The 22264-nt window shown below is 47.0% G+C and overlaps 1 protein-coding gene across 1 annotated transcript in view; it reads left to right on the forward strand.

The window, feature by feature from the left end:
* The window catches only part of ADD2 (adducin 2), a 44797-nt gene extending 24415 nt beyond the window's left edge, over nt 1-20382 (forward strand). The window contains exons 2-15 of the mRNA XM_042476781.1: nt 4159-4383; nt 4959-5094; nt 6383-6534; nt 6904-6984; nt 7532-7681; nt 7859-8002; nt 8234-8332; nt 11285-11461; nt 11571-11828; nt 13315-13434; nt 13598-13687; nt 13963-14119; nt 15004-15120; nt 16411-20382. Of these exons, the coding sequence (XP_042332715.1) occupies nt 4201-4383; nt 4959-5094; nt 6383-6534; nt 6904-6984; nt 7532-7681; nt 7859-8002; nt 8234-8332; nt 11285-11461; nt 11571-11828; nt 13315-13434; nt 13598-13687; nt 13963-14119; nt 15004-15120; nt 16411-16709 (2163 nt within the window). The 5' untranslated portion in view covers nt 4159-4200 and the 3' untranslated portion in view covers nt 16710-20382. The remainder of the gene's footprint in view (nt 1-4158; nt 4384-4958; nt 5095-6382; nt 6535-6903; nt 6985-7531; nt 7682-7858; nt 8003-8233; nt 8333-11284; nt 11462-11570; nt 11829-13314; nt 13435-13597; nt 13688-13962; nt 14120-15003; nt 15121-16410) is intronic.
* Nucleotides 20383-22264: the final 1882 nt, after the last annotated feature.

Below are 22264 nucleotides of genomic sequence, written 5' to 3' on the forward strand. Positions count from 1 at the left end.
ACATAGACAGAAGGCTATTAATTTTGGCATCCTTGGCAACAGTCCCTTTGAGAGAGAGTGCAGTAAGGATGAGGTTTGCTCTCATCAAGCATACAGGGGAGACACTGCCAAGCTGGTGAGAGGAGAAGACATAGCATCGGCCATTTGGGACTCCTTCCCATCTGGAGACTTTTGGGGGGAAACAGGGGCATGGGACCCAAGTGAGGCTGTGTTTGGAGGGCAGGATGAAGCTGGGTTGTTCCCTAATCCAAGCCTGTGCTAGGCATCCTGGTGGTCAGCTGCTGATTCTGGGAGGGAGAAGCTGCTGCATTGGTTGACCATTTAGAGTGGGTTGGGGTCTTTAAATCAATGCTGGGCTGGCTCTTAGGACTGATTCCAGGCTCTTTGGGTTGATGCCAGGCTTTTGGGACTGATGCCAGGCTCTGAGGACTGATACAAGTCTCTTTGAATTAATGCCAAGCTCTTTGGTTCAATGCCGTCGCTCATCCTTTTCTCCTTTTATGTCGGCTTTGGACTCTGAGTTCCTGAGTGTATATCCACACTGCAGAATTAAAACAGTTTGACATCACTTGAACTGCTATGACTCTATTTTGCAAAACCCTGGGATTTGTAGGCACCAGAGCTCTCTGACGGATCGAGCTGAATACCTTGCCAAACTACAAAAGGTTCAGGCACCGGTCCTGGACATCTGGGAATCTTATTCAGGTTAGATATGAACCAGTGACTATCCTACAGAAGGGACTGTTTCCTACACAGAGAGAAAAGGAGCAGGCAGACAGCTTTTTCAAAACAAAACAAACTCAAACACAAATTACTGTCATCGCAATCTGGATCGGGAAGAATGTGCACACACAGCTCTGTGTCAAAAAGCCACGCACAAAACAAGGCCTTTGCCGGCACAATTCCTCCGGCCGTTCCCTATTGTGCCGAAATTTCAGGCCGTTCTGCTGCCTCAACTGCAAGAGAGAGCTTTTCTGTAAATACATTAATAAATCTATTTCATCTTCACTATGCTTTTGCCAGGACACGGTTTTGGGTGGAAAATGGTTTAGACTAATGCAAAACCATGTGGGAAGCCACAATTCTAACTCAAAGTCTGTTGTTCCCCCCTTTTCCCTATCTTCTTATGTCTTCTGGGGTAGAACCGAGAAGCATGGCCATGTTAGTCTGAGAAATCAGGATGCAAAGGGATCTTTTAGCATCTTTGAGACTAAGGTCCAAAACACACTGCAGAAATAATTCAGTTTGAGACCGCTTTAACTGCCCTGGGATGAGTGTTAGGGAATCCTGTGAATTGTAGTTTATGGTGGCACTTCTCTGACAGAGAAGGCTAAATGTCTCACAAAACTACAGCTCCCAGAATTCCCTAGCATTGAGCCAGGGAAGTTAAAGCGGTCCGAAACTGCATTATTTCTGCATTGTGTTTTGGACCTCTCTGAAAGAAAGAATCTGGTAGCACAACTTGAGTCTCCTTCTCAAAGGCATGGAGTGGAGGAAGAAATTGTAGCATGCAAGTTACCAAATGCATCTGAAGAAGCAGGCCTAGTGGTCTTGTGGTAGATGCCTGGGACACGCCATTGTCTCTGAGGTTAAAGGTTTGATTGACCTTGTTCTGTACCTCCTGAGCATGATGCACTAAGTGCCAAAAGCACCTGCAGTAACAGCGGCTGCCGCATCCCTTTGGACTCCTGGCCATTAGCTGAGTGAATGTGTCTTCTGCTCGACCGAGTGCTCCGGATGGATGGATGGATGGATGGATGGATGGATGGATGGATGGGGAGGGGGATTGGGTGGTTGCATGCATGCAGTTTTGAGGGCAAACAAAGCAAAAGAAACTGCATTCAGTCCCCTGTCTGTTCTCAGAGGCCCCTGGAAGTTTGGGGAGCGAAGCCGCAAAAGTGAGTGCAGCTGGGTGCATACGATTGTGCGTAAAACTCCAGTTCTCCCTGGGCTTTTGTTTCAGTGGCCGCCAGCCGATGTGGATCTTAACAGTGCAATCTGGAAAGGAAACAGGTTCTTAGCTTCCTGAGAGAGAGACACCTAGGAATAGACTGTGGCCATGCTTTGCTGTTGTTTTTTGCTTGCAGACATTTCAACATTTCTTCATGGATGAAAAGAACTCATAAAACTAAAAGCAGGGGAAGTCAAATGCATCAGTTTTTCTTATCCCTCTTTGGAAATCTCCCTCCTTGGGTACCAAACAAGGACCAGTGTCTGAGACTGGGGCTCCCAGCAGAGCCTGGTTTCAGAGCAGAGTGGAGAAATCCCAGGGTGAAAGCATCACCTTAAAAATCTACCTGTCCTTCTGTCCCTGCGCACTTTTTTGCAAGGACCTTGTTTCCCATGAAATCCCTATGTGTGCATGTTCCTCCACAAAATGATTCCCAAACTGTGAATAATCTTCGAAAATGTATTTCAATTTGCACCATTTTCAACAGCTTCCTCGCAGCAAAGCGAAAAAGGGTAAAATGATTCATTCTTGCTGGAGAAGATGAAATTCATGAGGCTCTATGCATCCCTAGCCCTGGGCCCTGTGTCTGAACAGGGGCTTTCTCAAATAAATTAACGATAGAATGAACGAATGAATGAATGAATTCTCTGCCGGCTGAAAGGCAGGAAGGCTTTTCGAGCTTCTGAGTGACTTTAATCCCACTCAGATCTTTATTTTTAGGTTGAAGATACATCAGAGTAACTAGGCAACTGGGAATGATACCATTGCGTTCTTTGGGAGTGGGAGGCAAGCAGAAAGTCACACTTTTTATGGGAAGGTTGGGAGAAGTCTTGAGTGAAATGTTCACGGTTGGATCCCTGGGCTTTGGAAATCCATAGGAAAGGAAGGTGTCAGATCAAACTGATCCCAAGATCCCCCTGAAGCAGGAAAGTAGAGGAAAACACAGCAATCCTGGCTTGCTTCACAGAGGAACATTTGGCCCCTGGACCCTTGCAATTGCCTAACCTTACATTCTTCATCAGTAGGTAGCTGTGCAATCCAACAATACCTGAAGGGCCATACATGTCTAGCCCTGCTTTGTGTATTTGTGATGCATTTTCTTTCTTTCTTGTGTATTTGTGATGCATTGTCTCACCTTTGGAGACCAGAGATGTAACAATCTGGATTCTTGTGGGTTTCCTGCTCAATTTCCCCTTTAACAGTTCTTCTAGGGTGAAAAAATAACAGATTTGCACTTCCTTTGCCTTCAAATGACAGCCCTGGAACTGTCTCATTGGTGGCAATTAAACATTTTTAGCACTAAGAAGCAGGCAGAACTGGGAATAGGGGCCGCAGTCTGTAATTTACAGCCAGGGCTTCCTTAAGAAGCGACAATTATTCGGTGACTTGGTTTTTTCCTTTCCTTTCTGTGATTTTTGGGTGTGTACAAAATCCCCCAAGTGTTGCAAAGAAGAATCTTCTGACATCAATTGCCAAATTCCTTTTGGGAGGTGGGTGGGAGAGAGGTTGGAAAACATAGAATCATAGAATTGTAGACTTGGAAGAGAACCCAAGGGCCATCCAGTCCAACCCCATTCTGCCATGCAGGAACTCACCATCAAGGCATCCCTGACAGATGGCCATCCATGCAGTAGGGGAAAGCCCTAAATTTGGCATGGAATTGCAAGCATGGAATGTGCAAAGGAAAATGCTTTCTGGCTGACGATTACGTTTCCTCCAAGGACAGTTTCTGTGGTACCTGAGACCCCAACCTTTTTTAAAAATTCCCCAAAACTCTTTTTGGCCCCAAATGTCCCTTAAATCATCTAATCCCATGTTAGACCAAGCCACTGTAGACTCATGAGAAGAAGCTTCCTCCCCACAATAGAAACAGTCCAAAAATACATGGCAAAATTTTCCAGATGCCTTTGAGACAAAAAACAAACAAAAACCCTTTGCAATATTTATGATTTTGGGCGAGTCACACTCTCTCAGCCTCACAGGAAGGCAATGGGGGAAACTTCCCCAAACAAATCCTGCCAAGAAAAGCCCATGATAGGTTCGCCTTAAGTCAGAAATGACTTGAAGGCACACAACAACAAACCCTTGATCAAATGATCCAGTCTTGCCTATAAGAATGAATTTTATAACTTCCAGCTGCTGTCTGCATAATGTGCCATTGGTATTAGAGCATCATGAAGAATGTGCCCTTCCCTGCCTCCTTGCAGATCCACAGAAGAAGGAGAAGAAGACCACATCTCTGTCCAAAGATGAGCGAGGAAACCATCCCGGAGGAGGTCTCCTCTTCCTTGCCCACCCAGAGCCAGAACTTCAACCGCTTCTCCGAAGATGACCCGGAGTACCTACGCATCCGGAACATGGCCGCTGACCTGCGCCAGGACTTCAACCTGATGGAGCAGAAGAAGAGGGTCACCATGATCCTGCAGAGCCCCGTGAGTAGCTCCCACCTTGTGGCAGTTGGCCCAAAATGTCCTTCCATTCCTTAAAACATACCTTTAAAACTTTCTGTTTTAAATGTCTCTCTGAATAAAAAGGTTTTAGCTTGCCAGGACAACAAGGAGGGCCTCATTCTGGCCTCCCTGGTCAAGGAGTTCCAGAGACTAGGGACAGCCATGGAAAAGGCCCTCTCTTGCATCCCCATGAATTGTGCTTGTAATGGCGGTGAGACCAAGATGATCCAGGCTCCAGAGGGTCCAGTCTGCCAAAGAGCCTGGATCAGAGGCATTTAGGGCTTTATAGCTCCTAACCTGCACTTTAAATTATGCCCAGAATCATCCGTTGCCCCTGTTTCTCACCTGCCACTTGCTCTTCCTTCCCCTAAGCAACTGAGCTGGACATATACATTGTGATGGCCCTACTCTTAGTGGAGCAAGCGTCAGATTCATTCCTGAGAATCCCTCAGAAGTTCCCAACATGAGAAAGACCCAAAGAGTGCAACCAAGCTGAACAAAGGAGGGCTCAGCTTGGCAAAAACCAGCATGGTTCAGGATATCTGTGGTGTCTTCAGTCTTTCAGGGAGGAGCTGGAGAGCCTCATCCAAGAGCAAATGAAGAAAGGGAACAACTCCAGCATCTGGGCCCTTCGGCAGATTGCGGACTTCATGGCCAACACCTCTCCTTCCGTCTTCCCCACATCGCCTTTGAGTATGTGGACAATCTTTTCAGTCTCTTGCATGGAAATGTTTGGGCTCCCAGGGCTTTCTCTTTTCCTGAGATGACTCCTTGTGATGCCATGGGAGGCAGACTCTGGTGATGCTACAAGGTTGGTGTAAAGAGGTGCAGCCCTTGTTGATGCCAGTCTGCATCATATGTAGAGCACCAACCACAATTGCACCAAGGATGCAATTTGGATAAAAAAAAAACCAGGTCTAATGAACATAATACACACATACACACATATGTGCACACTTTTCAAAGCAGTGTGTTCTCTTCCTGAGATTTCTTCCCCTTGCCTTGGACACCAGAGAAAAGCCTAGGGATTTAGGAACCTTAGCCTGCAAGCATGTTTTCCTTCTCCTTCCCTTCCCACTCTCTCCTGCCATCCACAGATTTGCATGAGTCTCTCATAAATGTTCACCGTATCGTCATCACCAATGTATGAATCACAGCCCCCCATGAATAGTATCTGGAGCTCTATGTACTGCTCTACCAAAAACAAGACACAAAAACTGTTTTTCAAACCCTGAGATGGGACCCTTTCACACTACACAGACATAGTGCTCTAATTCCACTTTAGTGCTATAGTTCCACCCAAGGAATCATGGGATTTGCAGTTTATGGTGGGGTGTTGACAGCTCTCAACAAGAGAGTTGTAGTACCTCACTAAGCTGCAAATCCCAGGATTCAACAAAGTGTAGCCGAGGCAATGAAAGCGGAAACCTAATGCTGTCATTGTGTTGGGTGGGAAAGGGTCCATGGTTTTCTTTGCTTTTGCCTTCAATTTTTGGCAATCCCTGCAGCCCTTGGGCAGAGAACTAGCCTACAGATCCAGCAAATGCATCCCACGCAAATACCTGAATCATCATCAGTAATGGCCAGGAAAAGGATGTCTTGAGCAGTCCAGTCCTCCCTGGCTTTGTCATTGGACTCCTTCACCATCCCTTTCATATTGATAAGGCTGGCAGGAGTGTGGGAAGCAGCAGAGATGAAGAGCATCTTGGGCCACACTGGGATAAAGTGCCGCGTGACTCATTCACAAAGCATGGCTCATCTCCTGAGGAGAGCACAGAGCTGGTCACCAATCCAGCTTTGCAACCATGATGTGGGTGGGGGACAGGCAATGGACAGTGGGTGTGATAACAGGGCGAGGGGCACCTGGTACTAGGAATGGAAAGGATATGGATGGTGATTTGCCTCCTGGTTGGGGGAGACTTGCTGTTTTGGGTTTGGTTTGATTGAAGGCTGAACCCTCCTCTTGACCTCTCTCTTTCAGACCTCTCCACAGTGACCCCCATCAATGACCTCCATGCCACAGACTCTGCAGTCCTGGCCAAGGGAGAGAGGCTCATGCGCTGCAAGCTGGGCAGTGTCTACCGTCTACTGGATCTTTATGGCTGGGCACAGCTCAGCAGCACCTCCGTCACGGTGAGGGACCCCTCCTCGGACCCCTGTACCATCAGCCCTTAACATGTTTAGCTATTGCTGAGTGCCCAGTCCAAATAAAACTAGGCTCCTTACACTTTTTTTCTTGCTGTTGCTGTTCTAAAATCTCACCTTATCACCTTTGGCTTGAGACAGGTGACTGTCCTTTGGAAATGCCAATCTGGCACATCTTTACAATGAAGAGAAGGACTCAGTGGCAAACAGATGAATGCATGGGGGGCATTAGGTGGCCAATAGGCAGACAGTAGTTGTGGGGGAAGCAGATGGAAATCCTTTCGGGGGGATGAGATCGTCATTCACCGTTCTCTCTCTTCCCTTCCTTCCTTCCTTCCTTCCTTCCTTCCTTCCTAGCTGCGAGTCAGTAAAGAGCAGGATCATTTCCTGGTTTGCCCTGGGGGCCTGTCCTGCCATGAAGTTACAGCTTCTAGCTTGGTGAGTACTCAAAACTCGACTGGTTCCACATAAAAGAATGACAATATCTTAGGCCAGTGACACAGCGGGGTCCGGACCCCCCTTCCAAAGCTGCAATGGAATACAATGAACGGCGTGCGTGCTGCCACACCGCCATGCCCAAGCCCCCCTTCCCAAAATCCTGGCCACATCCCTGCTTAGGCACTGATGGCAACAACGACACCAACACACATTTTGTTCAGGCATGGATGTGTTCCAGAGGTCCCAGGAGCCATTTCCTGCCCATCTTTTTCTCACTGACATGACCAACTCCTTCTGGCAAAACTGCATTGTGTACATTTACAGTGCTATAGAAATAAACTATAATAATAATAATGCAAGATGCAGCTGTGAAGCATGACTTGTTTTAGGTTTTGATATTTTTGGCAGACTATATGGCCCCTGCAAGGCCCCAGAAAAGGAACAATGACCCCCAGTATCCCACCCTTCCCTAAGGAGATGCTATCACTCCTTTTCACCCACTTGGACTTCCACATCCCCTGTTCCTTTCTCTTTTTTTACTCTGCAGATCAAAGTGAACATTCTTGGGGAAGTGGTAGAGCAAGGGAGCACCAATTTTCCAGTGGATACACAAGGATTTAGCCTCCATTCTGCCATCTATGCAGCCAGACCTGACGTACGGTGCATCATCCATCTGCGCACACCTGCCACCGCTGCGGTAAGGAAGGCCATCCATCTTGCTGGCAAGGCAGCAAGAGTGAGGAGACTAGGCACTACTTGGGATTTGTATCAACCCCTGAAAGCTGATCCACAGACAAACATGTCAGGGGTGGACAGATCTATGAAGGGCTAGACTTGGATATTGACCTTTGTGTCTCCCTCACCTGCCTTCCAGGTGTCTGCTATGAAACATGGCCTCATGCTGATTTCCCATGATGCGCTGCTGGCAGGAGAGATGGTGTATTTTGACTTCAATGGTGAGATGGAGGAAGAAGCAGACAGAGTCGAGCTGCAGAAGTGTCTTGGGCCCACCTGCAAGGTTAGGACCAAGGGACGTTCCTTGACAGCCAATTTGGACTGTGCTTTGGGCACCATGATACCTGGGACTTGCCTTGGGATGTAGACCTCTGAGCTGAGGGTGAGCTCCATGTTTTGGGAGTCCCTGGAGCAGCATGAGAATGACCCTAAACTGGGACAAATTCACAATACAGCTGCCAGCATTTGGGCATTTTTTCCAATGGGATTCTCCCTTTGCTGTTTCTCTTGGCAGGTCTTAGTGCTGCGAAATCATGGCCTGGTGGCTCTTGGAGACACAGTCGAAGAAGCCTTCTACAAGATCTTCCATTTGCAGGCTGCCTGCGAAGTACAGGTGAGCAATGGATGAAACACATGCGCACAATTTCACTCTTACTTACTCTTATCATATCTCTGACAAGAGAGACAAGCTCAAGACCAAAGGGTGCTAGACCATGCTCCTTGGGTGCATCTGCAGTGTAGAAAGAATGCAGTTTGACACCCCTTTAAGTGCTCTGTTTCCATCCTATGGAATCCTGGGATTGGTAGTTTGACGCGGTCTTTAGCCTTCTCTGCCAAAGAGTCCTGGAAAGGCAAAGACAGCTTTTTCTGACAGTTGGAAATGTCCCCCTGGAAAGTGATTCTGGAGCAGAGGATGAGGGGAAGTGTGAAGAAAAGGTGCTCTAGATGGCAAACTCTGAGCATGGCTTGCATTGTCACTGGCTGCCCTCTGCTGGGGCCACATAATGCGTCCACCATGACCACAGTCCGGGGAAAAATTGCAGAGGACATTGCATGCATGAGCTTATATGATCTCTCATCAGCCCTTCTTCTTTCTCTGTGCAGCCTGGCATCCATCCTATTTCTTTCTTGGCCAAGTTACACAGTGATTTGTAGGATTCCAAAGAATGGAACAGAATTACTAAGCAGTTAAGACTGTAGCTAAATCCTTCTGGTGTTGCAGCTCAATACCACTTTGGATGCCATGGCTCCCTCCTTGGACATCTGAGGATTTAGAGAAGTCTCTTCTAGGGAGCTTTAGCTTGTTTCCCTGAACTACAGCAGGGAATTCAGTCTCTTCCCCCAAACTACAGATCCCAGGATTCCATGGTAGGGAAGCAGGATAGTTAAAGTGGCACCAAAGTGCCGTGACTGCATTCTTCTGGAAACATTGGGGGTTGCACAAAAACACAAAAGGGGAAAGGTTATACATGTATTTTTGCACAAATCGGTTCACAAAAACATTTTGGGATGTGCAAATACCAGGCAAAAACTGAGCAAACCTCTTGTGTTTTGTGTTATTCTTCATGACCACATTTTCTTAAGTGTCAGGTAATCCATTTTCATCCAGGCAATAATGAATGGTGAAATATATTTATAGATAAACACACACATACAATCCCATCTCTCTCTTTCTCACACACTCACACACTGCTTTTTCCCTTCTGCCCCCATTTGCACTTGGTCTGATGATGATGATGATGATGATGATGATGATGATGATGATGATGATAAATTTTATTATAAATTTGATTTCTTTCCCCCCTTTCCTTGAGGCGGAGTAAAGCACATTAAAACACAATTAAAATGGCATAAACCCACAGTTAAAGTGCAATACTATAAAATCATTAAAATACACTGATAGGGTTCACGTAGAGATTAAAAAGTCATGACTAGATAAGTGAAAAGTGGGATTTTGCACAGGTTCAGTGCCTGGGCCCCAGTTATTGCTGCTGGCTTCTTGCTGTTGCGCTATTGTCTGCCCCTCTGAGCATCACCCTAATTCTTCAGCCGGAAGAAACTAGGTCAGCCATGTGCTGCTGGCGCCTGGCATGGATGTGCCATCTTCAGGGGAAGGGCTGGCATTACAGAGACAGTACCAGGCTCTTCCTTCTTCTGCACTGCCTAGGTGATAGCAACAGCAATAACATTTACATTTCTAAACCACTTCATAGAGAACTAGCACTTCCTACGCAGTTTACAATCTGTAAGCCAATTGCCCCCAACATTTTTCCGACCTAAAAAAAGATGGAAGGCTGAGTCAACCTTGGAGCCCTGTGGGATTGAACTCACAACCTTGTGGCTTCAGGACCAGCATTTAACCAGAGAGCCACCAGTGATCAAAGAAACCAGCTGGTGGCTCTGGTGGCACTTCGGTGGGTGGCATAGGGCAGTGGTGCCACCCAGTGCAATAACTCACGGTGTCACCTCTCCCGACATTGACCTCCTCACATACCAGACCATACAGAATCCTTAGAAATGTTTTTCATATAGTCTTCTTATCCACAGACTTGACACCCATGGATTAGTGCTTCCGCAGATGGCAACTCCATTGTTTTAAATGGAGGTGCATGGCCATGCACACATTGCATCCCCATAGGAAGGAATGGGACTTGAGGTCCCGTGTTTTTTGTTATCCACAGTGTGTGTGTATGCATCCAGAATGGATCCCTCATGGATACGGAAGGACGACTGTATTAATGTTAATCATAAATCATAATTCCCCTATATCACTGAATGTAATGGCAATACAGTGGGACCTTGTTATCCACTGGAGTTTGGTTCCTGGATGCCCCATGGATAACAAAATCTATGGATGCTCAAGTCCCATTAAATATAATGGCAGAGTAAAATGGTGTCCCTTCTACAGAATGAAAAATCAAGGTTTGCTATTTGGAATTTATACTTTTTTTGAATATTTCCAAGACGCGGATGCTTGAATCCGTGGATAAAAGATCTGTGGGTAAGGAGGGCCAACTGTAGCTGTGACATAAAACAACTAGCAAAAGTAAAATCATACCTTTTAAATTCCAACGCCATACACACAGCCTGTATTTACATGCGCATAGTTTCAAGCGGTTAAAGTGAAAATTTGGCCAGATTTGATGTTTTTGAAGAAAATTTTAAAATAATTAAACGTTTTAATTGTAAAGAGTTTTTCATTTTAATTGCAAATGATGGGTGAGTGGGATGAGAGGCGAAAGGAGCGAGGCTGGCGTTTCCGCTATCTGGCCTTCCGCTGCTCCAGGAAATATACAGAGCGCTCCCCAGGGACCTTGACTTCTGTCTTCAGATTTAATTAGCAAATCCATAACGTTAACTAAGTCTGCTTCAGAATGCATTCACAGCAATGGATGGCTTTCCAAACACTGTAAGAGAAACAAATTCCTTTCTCAAAAGTCACCTTCCAAGCTCTGGCTGCGCTGTAACATCATATACACCTCTCCTTCCAACCAGGTGAGAAGGTGGAGCGCAGGTGGTCCAGAATGTTGTCTGATTTCTCACTCGCTTCTCTTGCCTCCCCCAGATTTCGGCCTTGTCCAGCACAGGTGCCACGGAGAGCCTCATTGTCTTGGAACGGGAGAAGCACCGGCCCCATGATGTTGGCTCTGTGCAATGGGCGGGAAGCACCTTTGGCCCCATGCAGAAAAGTCGCTTGGGGGAGCATGAGTTCGAGGCCCTCATGAGGATGCTGGACAACCTTGTACGTCTTCTGCAAGTGGGGAAGCCCTAATGCATTGGGTGTTGTGCTGTTGGAGTCCTGGGTAGCCATACAGATGTGTGTTCATGTCTCCCTTCTTTCCCCTTAACAGGGCTACCGGACCGGCTACGCATACCGCCATCCCTTTGTCCAGGAGAAGACCAAGCACAAGAGCGAAGTGGAGATCCCGGCTACCGTCACGGCCTTCATCTTTGAAGAGGAGGGGGCCCCCATCTCCACCCTCCGGCAGCATGCCCAGAAGCAGCAGAAAGAAAAGACCCGCTGGCTAAACACCCCAAATACCTACCTGCGGGTGAATGTGGCCGAGGAGAGCCAAGGGATGGCCGGCAGCCAGAGGACCAAAACCACCGTGAGTGAAGCGTCCATCGCTGCATCCGTCCTTGCAAAACTTTATGTACACATGCATTCTTATGCGCATAAGACTTAAAAGGGGTTCAATCTATTTCTCTCTCACTCCCTCTTTCTCTCCCTCATTTCCTCCCAAACTGGGTTTGTTCTTCCCAAAACTGGGGTAGATTATTCATCCCTTTGAGGGGCCTTTTTCTACTCAAACTGGGCTTGTTTATCCCCCAGACTGAGCTTATTTTCTTGCAAACTGGGCTTGTTTTCTCCCCAAACAGGGCTTGGTCTTCCCACAAATGGGTGCATTTTTTCAATAACTGGGCTTGTTTTTCCTAAAATGGAGCTTCTTTTTTCCTATTCTGCTATTTTCCTCCAACTGGGATTGTCCTTTTCTTAACTGGTCTTGGCTTGTTGTTTTGCTCCAAAACTGGACTTGTCCTTCTCAAACCTAGGCTTGATCTTCCCCAAAATGGGCTTATTTCCCCTAAAAAGCTGGCTTGATAAAAGCAAAACTGGTTTGCCGTCCCCTAAACTGGGACTCTTGGCAGACTCTCTGCTCCCCAGTTTGTGGGCTTTCTTTCTTACAAAGCAGGCTGCAGACTGGGCCATCAAACTGGGAATAAAACCAAACAGGCAACGTGGATTTTATGCATCTGGACACTTCCTCTGAACTGATACTAAAGCAAACTTGCCACCCTTGAAGTCAGAAGCACCAAATCAATCCCCGGGCTGTTTCATGGCTATTATCTGCATTGTTTTATCCCTGTTAAAGGAAGTCTCTTTTTGTTCTCCTTAGCAAAACTCCTTCCCTGGGGAGGCCACGGATTTTTGTTCCCTAAAATAAAAGATGTCTATTTCAACAAGCTTTTGAAAGTGGAAGGTATTTTTAAAAATGAATAAACAAAGGGCTTTCAGGAGGACACAGTGCTGCTTTTAGCTGCTTTTTATACATATAATGGAAATGCTTTAATACTATTGACAGTTTAATTGCATTTTAACATTAACTTAACGTATCTTGGCAACAGGATATTCGTTTTACAGTGGGGCCTCCACATACGCGGACTTTTTATAAGCGGCTTTGAGTGTACGCGCTCAAGCCGCTGGGCGCATGCGGGGCAGAAGAGGCAACGCGTCCCATTCAGTTGAATGGGCGCACGCGCCTGTTGCACCGCTCGCGCGCCCGTTGCACCCCACACACCTCGCACCGCCGTGCACGAGCCCCATTGTTTACTAAGGTTGCTTTGCAATATACAGCATAGGCGGAAATCGCCATACGCGGCGGGATCCGGAACGGATCCCCCGCGTATGGCGAGGTTCCACTGTATATTGCAAAGCAACCTTAGTTCAGGAATCTTAGTTGTGGAAAATGTGGAACATGAATAAAGATCATAATTATTGATGATGATGATGATTATGAAGACAATGATGATGATGAAGACAATGATGATGACGATGATGATGGTTTTTCTCCACTTTCTTCTCACCCTATCCAGTGGATGAAAGCTGATGAGGTGGAAAAATCCAGTAGCGGAACACCAATCCGAATTGAAAACCCAAACCAATTTGTGCCTCTCTATACAGACCCACAAGAAGTCCTGGAAATGAGGAACAAGGTACTTGTCCACTTTCTTGTCTGTCTGGTGCAAGAGAGAGAGCACCACAGCTCCATAGACCAGTATTGCACTCTCTCTCTCTCTTCCTTCCTTCCTTCCTTCCTTCCTTCCTTCCTTCCTTCCTTCCTTCCTTCCTTTTATTTCCTTTTGTTTCCGTTTGCAGATTCGAGAACAAAACCGCCAGGAAGTGAAGTCTGCAGGGCCCCAATCCCAGCTCCTTGCCAGCGTGATCGCAGAGAAGAGCAGAAGCCCGGTACTTAGTTTTCACTTTTAGTAGATATAAGAGATCTGGAGGAAAAGAGTTGGGGCAATGCTACCCTTCTCAGCCATTGGGAGGTTTGATGCTCAATGGCCAGGTATGGATTAACCCGCCTCACAAGGCTGGCATGAAGATTAAAAGTGGGCAGTAATGTATACTGAACAAAGTTTGGGGTACAGAAGTAGTGGATGATAAGGCCCCAAAGTCTTTCTTTGCCTACAGTGTTCTTGCTGTAGTTACACAGCGCCTGTCTTGCTCTTCCATTGCAGTCAACGGAGAGTAACTTGGCTGACGGAGAGGTGAAAGACGAGGTTCAGGCAGACACTGTTCTCGAACCCGAGCCCCCAAACCCGTTCAGCCAGCTCACAGACCAGGAATTAGAGGAATACAAGAAAGAAGTGGAGAGAAAGAAGTTGGGTCTCGATGGTAAATATCCCAAGATGGTTGTACATGGCTGGATTGCTGTTTGAGGACTAGAACACAAGAGAAGTGAAGGATCACCATCTATTTCCACATGAGCACCTAAATAACAAAACTTACAACAACAACAATTTATTTCTATCACACCTCTCTGATAGAATCAAGGCGGCTTACAACAATAATAAAATTAATACAATATAAAAATAAATCCCATTGTCCCGCTCCTTCCTTAAGCAAACAATATGATATTCCATGGAGATCCCCAGAAAGTGGGGAGACACTTCTTTTTTCATCAACTGAAAGAAGCAGGAGAGTTGTGGAATATGGAGGGGATGATGGTTTCAGCTGGAAGCTGCTAAGGAAACGGAAGATGTCCTGATGAAACTGTCACTCCCAATAACGCATGCATCCTTTTTCTTGGTTCTGCTGTTGGTCAACAAGACTTGCAAAGCGGTGAACAGAACTTGGAAGAGGCACTTTTTGTGCTACAACACCCCAAATCCCTGGCAGGGGGACTAGGGGGATTGTTATCCAAATTGAATCAGTGGGGTCTGCCTATTTGTGTCCACTGTGGATTCAACAGGTCTACTCTAGTTGGATTCTATGGAATCATAGAATCATAGTTGCCTTGAATCTTGGGATATTAATGCAATAACTAAATATAAATAAAGTAAACATAGAGTTGGAAGGATGCCCAAGGACAGTCCAAATCCATCTCGCTGCCACACAGATCGCCATCCAGCCCCTGTTTAAGACCTCCAACAGAGGAGACTTCACTGGGCCCTCCTTTAAAATGATCCCTAGAGATGCATGTTGTTTTGGTTTTCTTTTTCAAGATTTAGCGGTGCATTCATTCTTCCTTTTCTCCTTTTTATGCCATCCTTGCCCAGGTGAGAAGGACACCAGCCTGGAGGAAGAGGTGACTTCTTCAGTGACCACCACAGAACACAGCCCCAACAAGCCAGCGGTCAAAAGCCCACCCATGTCCCCCTCCAAGTCTTCGGAAGGTAAGACCAGTCCTGGCAGGGCTTCCGGCAATAAGCAACTAAGGCTGCATCCACGCTGGAGAAATAGCCCGGTTTGGCACAGCTTTAACTCTTTCTGGCTCAAGGCTATGGAATTCTGGGAGTTGGAGTTTATTGTGGGCCCAGAGCGTAGCACAGCTTTCCAAAGCCCTGCTTCTCAGTCTCATGCCTACTCTCAAGGGCCCTATGCCCAGAGGGCTTGTGCCAGGCAAACGTTGCACAAGGGTCCAGTCTTGAGATGTGATTTTCTTCCTCTGAGGATGGATGGATTTGTGGGCCTTAGAAATGCCTTAGAGCTGTAAGGTTTCTTGTGGCTGGGGAGGGGGCAGGTGTTGTGTTGGCCATGTCTCTCTATGTGCGCATGTCTTTCCCATTGTCTCATTGTGCTTCATTGTGTTTGGCGTGTTTGTCTCCACAATGTCTCCCTTTCTCTTTCCATGTGTTGCTTTCATCTAAGGAGTTGCCTCTGATTCTGAATACTTGTCAATGTAGTAAGTATAGAGAGGCTGTTCTCTCCGTTCCCAGCTATCCCACTTCCCTGGGTGGGAAGGGGGGCTTTCTTTTGTCTCTTTCAGGGCTGGGGGAGCCATTTCGATGATTCCTCCACCCGCTTTATTGTCGGAGGCAATGGCTGGGTGGAGAACCCACTCCGGGAATTAGTCTGAACTTAAAATCAATGCTGAATGTGCGTGGGTAAGATAGGGCTCAGTACATCAGTTTAAATTTTGGACTATATCTCAAAGCAGCTTCCCACTGGCAAGAGGGCTATTGGCTGCCCCTCGAAGGTCTTCATGCAAGGAAGGGGTTCATGCAAGACAAGACACCCCATGCTTTGCATTAGAGGGATGCAAAGAGTATTCACAGGCCAGATTCCTGCAGAACTGCCCCAATATTATTTATTTATTTAGACCTATAGAATCAACCGTGTGTCAGCAGATAGGTAAAACCCCACTGATTTTTGGTGGGTCTCCTCTGTTGGGGACTAATAAGATTCAGGCCAAAATTCATTACAGGTGTGACTTGCCCGAAGTCACCTAGTGGGTTTCATGGCTGAGCTGGGATTTGAACCCTGGTTTCCAGAATCATAGTCCAAAGATCAACCCATAACACCACACTGGCTCCAGAAGTCCCTTACCAAACTGCAAATCCCAAGTCTATAGGATGGAGCCATAGCAGTTAAGCTACAGTTGTGCAATGTGGAAATATCCTTAGGTGAGCTTTTGTCTGAAAGTCATTAGTGGCTCACATCCCATTTTGTTTCCTTTTGGAAAGGTGGGAAGAAGGTGGACAGTGGCCAGGCGCCCGCTGACCCCTCCGCAGAGCCTGAGGCAGCAGTGGTGGTGAACGGCAAAGAGGAGGACCAAACCGTAGAGGAACTCCTTAGCAAGGAGCTGAGCCAGATGACCACCAACGCGGACACAGACGCCCCTAAGGACAAAACTGAGACGGTCACCAGTGGCCCTGTGTCCCCAGACGGTTCTCCATCCAAGTCTCCTTCCAAGAAGAAAAAGAAATTCCGGGCCCCTTCCTTCCTGAAAAAGAGCAAAAAGAAAGAGAAGGTCGAGTCCTGAGTTACTCCTTCCTGAGTAACCTCTTCCCCTCCTCGTCCTTGTCCTCCTCCTCCTCCACCTCCTCTTACCTTCTGCCACTCTTGCTGCAAAATCATGGGAGCGATGGGCAGATCGGTCTCCTTGCGATGGCGTATCTTTGGATGGCAACCACTCGGAGCGGAGTTGAGGGGCCAGGAATGGATTTGTTGGCCTTTGGGGAAAGTGACATGGTTTGTAAGACGTTCTTCTTCCTCCTCCTCCTCTTCCTCTGCCACTCGTCCTCATTCATCCAAGGATACAAGGGAGAGAAGGAATTACGTTCTGCTCTTCTTCATGCACCGTTGAAGGCAGAGTGTCAACCACTTCCGATGTATCTCTCTCTTTGCATGGATGCTGCAAGCCATTGAAGTCCTGCGGTGGGACCTTTCCCGCAGGCTGCTTGATAGTACAGTCAGGTCGGAGGGAGGGAGTCGTTGTTTGGAAATAACATTATGCACGGTAAGCAGAGGAGGGGCTGAAGGCCTTCCCGCTGCTGAAGTTGGAGGGCACCTCCCTAGACATTTCTTCTTTTTGGATGCTTGTTCAGACAGAGGCTGTTTGCCACCCTTTGATGAAAATTCCTCTGAAATGGGGGTGTCACTATTGCTGCAGGGCGGCTGTATGCAGAAACCTTTGGGATTTCCTTGGTCACATGGACCAGTCAGGCACCTCCAACGAGGGCGATGTGGCATCTCAGTGGTTACACCGCGAAGGTGGCACTTGACCGGTGTCACTTTCCTTGCTGCGTCTCAATACAGCATGGCTCAGTCTTGCCACGGAGCAAGGCTGGGTACAATTAAGGGTGGCAAAGGGGAAAGGGTGAGATTTTATCTATGAGGCATGACCCACTGGAGAGTCCTCCTTGAGGTGACACTCATGTGCCTCTCCCATTCTTTCTTTTTTTAAAAGTACGGAGCTTGAGCAGGAGAACTCCCCAAGGATTTGTGCCACAGGTTACTCAGCGCTGGGGTTGCACCACTTGGATTTTCCACCAGGATGACTCAGGTCAACCCAGGTCCTCCATCAGGTTTACAATCCAGAGCAATGTAGGGAATTAGCTCCGTTGCCCAGGCAGAACCATCCCTTGAGTCTGGATATTTTTTATAAAGAAGAACCTGATCAAATGTTGGTGCTGTCACACCCGGCCCTGGCGCAGATCCCCACTCCTGCCTGTGCTTTGCAGGTTTTGGGATGCAAGTCCCTGCCATCTCCAGGAGGTGAAGGTATCAGGGCTGAGAAGCATTTGAGTGGCTACCATTTGGCTTTATGGATCAATGATGACTCCGTATGGGGCAGCTTTCCGTGTTTATACAGTGGTGGTCTGTAGCTTCCCAACGTACTGCAAGCTCCAAAGTCTCTGTCCAAGGTTCTGCATCATCTCTCCAACGTAAGTTCGGAACCTTGGATAAGTTTTTGGTAAAACCCAGGGTGCATCTACACTGTAGAAATAATGCAGTTTGACACCACTTTAACTGCCAAAGCTCCACTCTACAGAATCTAGGGAACTGCACTTTTCCAAGACATCGGCACTCTTTGGCAGAGAAGGCTAAAGACCTTGTAAAATAGGATGGAGCTGCAAAACTTAAACTGGTGTCCAGCTGTACTATTCCCACAGTGTGGATGCACCCTTGGAGTGGATTGACCACCTCCTGGACATGGAAATGACCAGACACCAGCTTGGCTGGTGATGGTCAGACTTGTAGGATGACAGACCTGGCAGGTGCCCAGCTGCAGGATGGCAGCCCCATAAACCTTTCCATGCCTCCTGCTCAGCACTGCCATTTGATCTTAAATTGCCTTGCTAGTCCAATGCTAAAGAACAACATAAGTCTCTACTAAACAATCATTAAAAAGCAGGTGCAAACCTCTAGTACGCAAAGTCAGGTGTCATGGGTCGGGTCGGTCGGGGGAAGAAACAAGATTCCCTCAAGTTCCACCTGCATTGCATTTAAAATATAACTCTTCACTTCAGTCACATAAGTGCTACTTGGCAAGTCCGGAATAATATTTAAAACACACACGCACACTGCCAGTCGTAGAAGTCGTGTCGTAGTAATGCATAGTACTTAATAATGCCAACGGAAAGCTTGTGTGAGTTAACTTCTCACTTGCTGCACTGTTATGGGATCCTGTCACAATGCGAGGCATTTCCATAAGTGATTATTATATATAACTTTGGCTGCAACTGTAAATTTGCTTCAAAGCGCCGTTTTGGATGAGAATGTGCTTTTCTGTGTCAAAACGGCCCTTTCTCTGCTCCTCGTGTTGCGGTGGCTGAAGCGATGTGGCTGTGGCCAAGTGCAGTTTTAACCCCATGTGCAGCTGCAACATAGATAGGGATGTTCGGCCTTGGAGGAAGCTCACCTGTGCTTTTTGAAGGATGATGTGCAGGTTGTTGGTGGATGCAACACTATACAAAGAGGCATCTCCCTGTATTTGTCTCTTAGGGGAAACCAAATTTGCTCTAGTCCCATGTGCAGAGATTTCTCTGAATAACACATTGAAGACCAATACACACCAAAGAAAGGAAGGAAGAAGGGAGTGGGCAGGCAAGCGAACCCACCACCTTCCTGTCTGGCTGGTGAATTTCCCATAATGCACCAGTGGCCAACCATCACCAGAAGCCAGATAGTGAACTAGAGCCCTCCTACACCATCTTCCCCCTTTGGCTTTTTCCAGCATGGCACTCCTTGTTTTCCTATGCAAGAGGGCTTGCTTGCAAGTAAACATACAAATATGGCAGCTAGAGCATGAACATCCCTTTGGGCACAACCCATAGTGAAGTCCTCTTGGAAAAGACTGGCTGAAATGGGGGCAAGAGCCGCTTAGAGAAGAGTAGCTCAGCTCTTAACGGTTTCTAAACCTAGCAAATAAATACACCCAGCAAGTTACGCATCCCATATCTGAGCCAAAATGAATGCTTCTGTCCGTTTGTGTGCATACCTCTCTGTGTGCATGCATGCACATAAGGAGTCTCTCGGTGCATTTCACAGCTTTAATACCATTTGCTGATAGAACAAGCAATCCCATTCTTCCTAGCTGAGTCTCACCTAGGAGAGGTTCCCTTGCCTCCTTGTACCTCAAAAAGTTATATTGGTGCTTTGCATACAGAGGCTCACTTCTCTCTCAGAAAAAAAGGACCAAATCCACTCATTTTTCTCACTCGGCAACCGATCCTTTAGGACTAGACCAACAGCAATTTTTAAATATATAAATAGTAAGTGACCAGGGATGCCCAGCAGTTTTGGAACTGCTAAAGCAAACAGCATCTCTGGGTTTCTTTTGGTGCTTCCGCAGACCAACTAGTTGTGTTAGATCATGTGGCTTAAATGACATGCAGATGCATTGCTGGAGGGCCAGGGATGGCTTCACATTGTCCCCTTCTGCACACATCTTATGTTTCAGTCTATAGTTCTCAGGAGCACTTATGTTTTCTGGCCAGGTCACAGCTGGGCATGCAAAGGGATTGCTCTTGGATCAATGCAAGGGGCTTAATCCCTGGTGCCTCGGAGAAAGTGCCCGGCTGTCATGAGCAAAGCCTAGAAAAGATCCTTTGCGATCCTTTGTCAGAATTTAGGAGTCATAGTTTTTTGTGGGTTTTTCAATGCCAGCCCCAGATGCTGACAAAACGTCAGGAATAAACTCTTCTAGAACATGGCCATGTAGCCCCCAACCCCCCAAAAAACTATGGATGCCGGCCATGAAAGCCTTCGATTCTCATTAAGAGTCACAGTCCAGAGATGGAACTTTTTCCAAGTTCTGTTCCAGAGTTTCCAAATTTGCCGCCACTGGGTACTTCTTTCCAAAACGCAACCAATGTGTTAAAATACTTTCTCAGTTTAAATCTTTAAAGTCCCCTGGCGGTCTTGCCTTCAGAGGGGAGGCAACCAGCTGAGGCAGCAAATACTAGGAGCAACAGATTGATCCAAATGGAGTTTCTGAAGCATGCCATTTAGGAGGCTAAACCCCAGAATGGACTCTGTACTCCAAATCCCTTCCCATTGCCTTACTGCCTCCTACTAGAACAACTTAAGACTGTATTCGCACTCCAGAAACAATCCAATTTGACATGACTTTAATTGCCATGGCTCCATGCAATGGGAACCTGGGACTGGTAGTCAGTTGTGGCACCAGAGAGAGCTCTTTGACAAAGAAGGTGAACTGTCTCACAAAACTGCAAATCCCAGAATTCCATAGCACTGAGCCATGGCAATTAAAGTGGTGTCAACCTGTTGCAGATGCAGCCTAATCTGTCCAAGAACACAAGTGGGAAGCCCAGGTTACTTCCATGCCTAATGGGGCCATTGTAGGAAAGGCAGTCTGACACATCTGGAGGCCACCAGATGAAGTGCACAACATCCCAAAATGGAGGAGCCCCCATGTGCCCACCATCATGCATCACTCCTGTGGCTCTGTTGTGCCCCATTGATTGAAGAATAGCAGGCTGTGGAGCCCTCCGTGCCTTTTGGTTCATAGCATTTCCACAAGAACCGCTCAAGTTAACGGAGAACAAAAACTCTCGCCCCGACTCTGTAATTTCACAATATTAACAGAGTAATTATTCCATTGATAAGCAGACATCTGTTTGTAGAAACCTGGCTCCAAGTAAGCAGCAAGGCATGGGCCACTCTGTAATTTCTCTGCAAGAAGCCTGTCATTATCATTGCCATTATGCCGCTGATCGCTGGGGAGTCTCTCCCTCCGGAGAAAACGGGGCTGGTCTCCTGGCAGAAATATGATGGATCTGATCTCCCCGGGGTTGAGACTGGAGGAAATGGTGACTGAGAGATATGTTTTAAGTCCTAAAATGGCAAGGTCTCACTTGCCTACTTTTGAAAGAGTTTAGCTCCTGGTATTACAAAAACGCGGAGCATACATTTGCTTGCATTCAGATCCAGTCCGGTCTCCGGAAAAGTGCTTTTTGGCCAAACTTGGTGCAGAAAGAGGATGGTCAAGAAGGTATCAGTGTCCAGTGGTGGCTAATGGTTCATATGTTGGCTGGATGGTAAATCCTTTAAAGCGGCATTCCAAAATGCTCAAACTATGGGGAGAAAGAGTTCAACACAATGTATTGAACTGGAAAGTTCGGAGTAATATCTGAAGCAGATTCACCCACGAACATGGAAGCCACCAGCCATCACTGGCATTAACTCTTCATAGGGAAGACTGCAAAGGGGCAAGAGGCTGGGGAAGACAGAGATCACAGGATGCAAAGGGTAAGAATAGTTGTGCAACAAGTTGTGCTTCCTCAGAGGTTGTGTAAACGTGCTCCTCAGTGCAGCCCATCATCCCACAAAACGCACACTCACACGCACAAGAGCCTTCGTTCATTTTGGCCCGATAGCAATGCTAATCCACCATTTTGCAATGGGGAGTAAAAGCGGTGGCCCTTGCACATCTAGTTGTGCAAGTGTGGGATCCAATGTGTAGCTACTCTGGTGTATATATACATTGTGCAAAATGTGCAGAGGAGTTTGGCCTATGCCTTCATAGTCCTTTTCCCTGGGATTTTAACCCATCTGATAGAGGGATCCACC

This window comes from Sceloporus undulatus, chromosome 6 (genome assembly GCF_019175285.1).
Source record: "Sceloporus undulatus isolate JIND9_A2432 ecotype Alabama chromosome 6, SceUnd_v1.1, whole genome shotgun sequence".
In the NCBI taxonomy this organism is placed as follows: domain Eukaryota; kingdom Metazoa; phylum Chordata; class Lepidosauria; order Squamata; family Phrynosomatidae; genus Sceloporus; species Sceloporus undulatus.